The 6327-nt window shown below is 40.3% G+C and overlaps 1 protein-coding gene across 1 annotated transcript; it reads right to left on the bottom strand.

The window, feature by feature from the left end:
• Positions 1–2117: 2117 nt before the first annotated feature.
• LOC103355163 (dehydrogenase/reductase SDR family member 13-like) lies at positions 2118–5155 on the bottom strand. The gene is made up of 5 exons (XM_008278853.1): positions 4984–5155; positions 4763–4881; positions 4394–4517; positions 3561–3887; positions 2118–3038 (listed from the first exon to the last, which is right to left on the bottom strand). The coding sequence occupies exons 1-5, from the start codon at positions 5111–5113 to the stop codon at positions 2779–2781; spliced, it is 960 nt and encodes a 319-aa protein (XP_008277075.1). The 5' UTR covers positions 5114–5155; the 3' UTR covers positions 2118–2778.
• Between the last annotated feature and the right edge of the window lie 1172 nt (positions 5156–6327).

Below are 6327 nucleotides of genomic sequence, written 5' to 3' on the forward strand. Positions count from 1 at the left end.
AGATAAAATGGTACCACAACCAAGCCACACTGGTGAAAGCTGCTAAGTCATTGTGACTCATCCATCAAGCTTGACTGGTCTTTTTATCTAATCAGGTGAAGTGTGGAGCAACATTGAAAACAAAACGGGTGCGATATTAATCGGAATCCATCCCTGCCTAGTTTTACCCTGTACCCTGTTCTCATCCCAACCAGTGGATTTGTTCGGTTTCTCTCTAAAGCTTCAACCTTACCATGTGAAGTGGCCTGAGACAACATGCATTTTGATTTGGTGTTATATCAATCAAAATAAACTGAACTGGATTGCTCTGTTCAGTCCTGGATGAGTTCATGGTCATCTGAATGCTGCATTTGGTTCTGCTTGAGTTCTATACTATAAAGAATGTTTTTTTTTTGTTGAGCAGAAGCTTTTTGCTTAATTTAAAGATGACAAACATTTACCTTAGTTTTAATTCATTCAATTTTTTAAATTCAATTTCATTCTACTTTGCACCAATTCACAACATATGTCACCTCATAGCACTTCACATAGCAAGATGAAGACCTTACACATTTTAAAGAAAGAACAGAGAACCCAACAATCCAAAGCTGCCTTTGGATTCTCTGGATGAGCAAACAGTCAGCAACGATGGAAAAGGGGAAAAAAAAGTTCACTTTTTAAAAAAAATTTTATCAGCTGCTGCAGTGTTTTCTATCGGGCTTGTTTTACAAAGGCTATTTAGAACTTACGAAATACTATTTTCTGTTAGTAGAACTGTTACGGCTACATTATGGTCAGTACAATCCCCTTCTTTATTTCATGACATTTTACACTGCTGCCTATTTACCTCCAGGAAAATACCCAGTTGACACCACATCATAATCATGTGCTACCATGGAATTAGGCCATTAGCTAATCGTTGTCAAAGGACTATGTATGTTCTCTGATGCATCCATATGTGCATCACATCATTCACATATTCTCTTCCTGGTTGAAACCGAGAAAATCCTGCACTCTACTGCTGCACTAACATTACCAAATACCAGGAACTGTGTTAATTGATTTTGCATTTAAGTTCTGCAAATTCCAACACAGTTAACTTGGAAAGCAGCACTTCCTGCTTACAGAGAGCAAAATAGAAAGCATGCCATGACACTATAAACAGCATAAATATTAGGGAATAGTCCTGTGTTCAAAACCACAGGATTTTCACTCACCCAGTAAACACATACCAGGGGCCTGTTCTGACATGTGATGTGGACACTCAATGATCTGGCTCTGCAGGTCTGTGCTGCAGAAAGTTATGTCACCATTTTTTAAGCTCTCACAATAGCTCCTTATACAAGTCCTAATCACAGCAGTACTTCAGCCTATGTTGCTATGACGCTATCTTGCATCTTTCTCATCTCTATCAAGTCTCACTCTCTGGTTCCTTATTTGTTCTGGCAGTTTCTCACCAGGTCAACTCATGACAAAACTGAGAAAACTGTGGTGTTTACAGGTCCTGCTATCACTCTGTTTAAGCATCAAGCCTTGATTGGAAACTAGATGTGACATCACTTGTTTTTTCAGTGGTAACAGGTTAACTGACTTTTGACACATTGAGATTGAAGTTTGGAGACTGAAAGATTGATCGAAAGTTTGCATTTTCAATGCAACTTGTTTAATCAGTTTTTAGTCATGCATGAGATCAAATACTCTACCTAACTTAAAATAATAGAGTTATTATAAGATGATACAAGTTTGAATAATTTAGCATTTTAGTGATAAAGCACATTGGGGTTCTCTAGTTTGCTGTGCACTAAGCAAAGGCCATACAGAGGCAAATAAGCAGGCATGCAAAGTATACAAGTAATAAAACAAGGAATAATCAGATGACCAAATTAAGCTATGTTTTGTTCTTCTGAAACAGTCAATGTAGGCAACAATCCTACATGTTGGTGTTGTGTAAGCTGATCCACTAAACCCTCTGTCATAACATTGCTTTTGTAACATTGTTAAAGTCATATTGATGTGACCCCGCCTATCCATCTAAATCCACTAAACCAGTAAAACCAGAAACCTTTCTAGTAACCTGACTGGTTATGTACCATGAATGCTGCTTTTCAAGGCCTTTAAAAAATCCCATGCACCGATAGTAAACTGATTGATCATTTATATGTTGCATTAATAATTGAAGATACAGTGCATAAATAAAGAGCTTAGTGTCTTGGGTTTTATTACATCTAAACATACTGTTACATAATCAAATGTAGTCTTTTCTGTGAGTACAAATCTAATGCTAACAGTACACAAAATAATGTTAAATATAAAGATCTGAACAGTCCTGTCAAAACTGCTGAGTCGGGGCGCTCCAGGAGCTTAACCGGATAAGTCGGCGACCCACAAACAGGGGCTACAGTCCCAGACGTAGCGGTCGTGGGATCGACTCCTGACAACGGCCATTTGCTGCAGGTCTTTCTCCACTCTTCTCCCACCTTTCCTGTCTCTGTTCACTGCTCTGATAAATAAAGGCAAAGTCCAAAAAGAATATTAAAAGAACCAAACAAAACTGCTGAGTCATGATGACTTTGGTAGTAGTCAGACAGATTCTTCTGGTCTGTTGTATTAGGAGAGGAGTGGTGGGGCAGGGAAGGCTTTGTCAGATCTTGTCCTTATGTCAGTTGTCTCATGTTGAAGTGCCAGCTATTTTTTTTTTCATTTGATAGATCAGGTAAAGCCCTCAACAATAATTGCATGTAATTAATATCTTATGGAAACAATAAGAACTCAATGTCAAAAATGTCATGGAAAGCTTTTTCATGCAAGGCCACACAGTCTCTCACTGAGCTCCCACAGCTTTTTGGCTGCAGCATCATCTTTGGCTTTGTCATAGACTTCTCTGACAGTGCAGTTGGAGAAGTAACGCCCATTGAGAGGTTCAAGCCCCTCCTGGAGGGCACAGTGCAAGGTGGTCTGGCTTCCCTGGACAGTGTTCTTGAAGAAATAGGAAGTGAGGGGTTTCAGGCACAGTTGCAACAGGGAGCTAGTGTTCCTGGCCAGCTCAGTGTTGATAGCTCCTGCAAATGCATAAAATAAAGTAGATTTAATTGCCTGATCTTTCACAGATTATGTTTTAAAAAAAATTTTAAATTGCCTGCAACCTGTAGTTTTCCATAACTTGTGCCTTAACTTGTAGGGCAGAGTTGTTCGGTTCTACCTTTGTATTTTACAAACTGAGAAGGACCAATGAACCTCATTTCAAAGGCAACGAGAGAACAAAGTTTAAAAAGTCTGTCAGTGTAAACACAGCCTTTAATGGTGTTTACTGCATGATGAGATGTGATTACTGTTTCTGTTATCTGTTTGACGAATCATAAGCAGCAGTTACTTGACCAATCACAGACGACAGGACTTCACTTGCTAAATGGGGCTGAAATTTAGCTCAAGGGCCCTGTCTCTAAAGTGGCAGTGGAAACAAAAGCAGAACCTGGCATAACAACTGCAAGTTCATGTAAACTCTAACCAAACAGGTCAATAAGTTCTCATACTGGCAATATCTGTATATGTGCACATGAGTAGAGTAGAGATAGACTACTGACCTGGATGGAGGGAGTAGCAGGTGACCTTGGTTCCCCGGAGTCTCTTGGCCAGCTCATGGGTGAAGAGGACATTGCACAGCTTGCTATCACAGTAGGTTTGGAAGACTTCCCTAAATGACGTCCCCAGCCCCAGAGCTTTGTGGGTGTTCAAGCAGTCAAAATCAACTTTTCCGAAATTATGTCCCAGTGAAGACACGTTAACCACCCTGCTCGGTCCACATTCCTTTAGTCGCTGCAGCAGCAGGTTGGTTAGCAGGAAGTGACCAATGTGGTTGACGCCAAACATCAATCCCAGTCCGTCCTCTGTTCGACCGTGCATGTAAACACCTGGAACAAAACATGGAGAGAGCTTCATCTTGTTTGTAGACATGTCAACATCAAAACATGCAAGACATTAAATCTCACAGACAAGCTAGTGTCACAAGATAAGTCATCTTAATCTTGATTCCTGAAAACGAGCTAATCGTCTGTATATCTGTGCAATCCTGAAGCTCCCAAACAATCAACACCACAGCTATTAACTGACAAAGCTGCAGTAAGAAGGGCCACTAACTGTGGTAACTGTCTGCTTCCCACAGTATATCATGTAATCCAGTAAATGTATGTTACTTTTTTCAAACCACTATTGCATGAATTACTCTCTGTCAAAGCATTTAAAGAATACCAAAAAGTGTCGACACTGGGTGTAGCATTTGGACATTGACTTGTCCAGGAGAATTTTGTATTTAACTCTGAAATTCTACTAAAATTAAACTAAAAAAATACCAGTCAAGACAGACATAAAGAACACAATCCTCTAAACAAGAGTTTCTAATGTTATTGACATTACAAACCTGCATTGTTGATGAGGATGTCCAATCTGGGCTCAGACTTCAGAAAGTTTTCAGCAAAGCTGCGAACAGACTTGAGACTTCCCAGATCCAGCGGCATGAACACAACTTGATTGCTTTTGCTTTCCTGTGGGAGACGATGTGCACAGAAATGATCAATAAATACAGAAGTGCTACAGATGAAGCAATCATCGGTCTCTGTCTGGATGGAGTCTGATATAGAAGACATATATACAGTACTTCTTTCTAAACAAGAACATCTACATAGCATTTTGAGTAATCAGAAGCAGCTGCATGACATCAGAAAGTCATTCAAGACAGAAAACATTCTTTTTAATCAGTGATAAAACAATAGATTGGTTCTATACTCACCCTCTTGACTTCCTCAAGAGCAGCCTCTCCTCTCTGCCTACTGCGACAGGCCAGAATCACCCTGGCTCCTCTTTTAGCCAGATCTATGGCTGTGGTCTTCCCAATGCCCGTGTTGCTGCCTGCAGGTGAACAGCACTGTTTTTAGTCTACATAGATTCTGATGTTGCAACCGCCCCAAAACAGACGTAATGAAACACCATCACTACTGTATGTTTACGTACCAGTCACAATCACAGTTTTCCCATGCAGCTTTGCATTGCTCGTGCATCTCTTTCCCTTCACTACAATATGACGGAAAATGTAGGCAGCTCCTATGACAGCAGCCACGACCAGCAGACAACAGGCAGACATCGTTCCAGCTTCAGCTCCACACAGCAGATTGGCTGCACCGAGGAAGTCCGAGCAATTTGAGCTTTCAGACTCATACATTCAAATAAACACACCCACTTCCTGTATGGGTGTAACTGTGTGTTTTCTCTTTGTTATCAGGTCACAGCAGAATGGAAGAACTGGAAAACATACAAGGCCCAGGGCTGGTCACATGACTCATGTTAGCAGACCGGCGAGGTCAGCTGAGGTGGCAACGACATGTTTGTTTAGGCAACTGTAGATGAGCTATTTCAACTTTACGCCGCATTTTAGTGAAAGTGAAATTGAACAACACAGCCAACACTTTGGTTAACCTTCATGGACACTTAGCAAAGGTATATTTGTTAGTTAAGTGAAAATAATAACTGAAATGAACTCGTCTCCCAAACGGACAGCAGCACCTATTGAAGCTATAGACTAATAGCTGCTATTAGTGTTATAGCTTTTTCATAATACTTCATAATCTGTGAATGTGATAGATCTCTTTAAATTATTTTGATGGCATGAGCTGCAGGACAATAAAAGCTAAAGCTGCACAATTTTTTATATATAAATACTAGATAAAATGACTGAAAGGTTTAAAATCATGTATTAATGTTTTAAAATGAAATCTTTATCAAACATCTAAATAAAGGAATCAATGATTTAAATGAAAGCAGAACCGCCCATGGATCACTGTTACTTAAGAAAACATGTGAACACGTGCATCTGGCCGCACCTATGCAGCCTTTTTGAAACAGGGCTGCAAATACACAAAACCCCATCACAGCTCTCTCACTGTTGTCCACATCAGCATGTTTTGCCTACTTACTGGCAACACTTTTCAGTCTTTTTTCTGTGTGAATGATATCCAGGAATGGGCCTGAGTAAATTTGTGGTATTCCTAAGGGCTGCGGTAGAAGGCAGCTGGACTTCTCCTTTGGTTCCTGAAGACCTCTGACAGGGAGTCCAAGGTACATATTGTGTTGCAATCTCCACAATCTCATGGCTAATGACCCACTCAATAAGATGAGAAATGACTCTAGGTGTGAACGGTGGTGAAACTGAGGGATCTCAAGACTGCAGTGTAAGTACCCAGTCAGTTTTGTTATAAACCCGATCTTCTGTTTGCAAATTTATTTGACATGGATGGCTTCCTTCACTTCACTCTCAAACCATCTGTCTCCTCTGTCCACAATGTGAACACTGCTGTCCTC

This window comes from Stegastes partitus, unplaced genomic scaffold (assembly GCF_000690725.1).
Source record: "Stegastes partitus isolate 25-593 unplaced genomic scaffold, Stegastes_partitus-1.0.2 Scaffold135, whole genome shotgun sequence".
In the NCBI taxonomy this organism is placed as follows: Eukaryota; Metazoa; Chordata; class Actinopteri; family Pomacentridae; genus Stegastes; species Stegastes partitus.

Excerpts from the sequence above, each read along its gene's own strand:
- LOC103355163 (XM_008278853.1), bottom strand. The coding sequence starts at position 5,113 with ATGTCTGCCTGTTGTCTGCTGGTCGTGGCTGCTGTCATAGGAGCTGCC. Across the intron at positions 3,888-4,393 it reads CATCCTCATCAACAATGCAG|GTGTTTACATGCACGGTCGA; the intron begins GTTTGTAATGTC and ends GTTTTGTTCCAG. Across the intron at positions 3,039-3,560 it reads CTGCTACTCCCTCCATCCAG|GAGCTATCAACACTGAGCTG; the intron begins GTCAGTAGTCTA and ends ATGCATTTGCAG.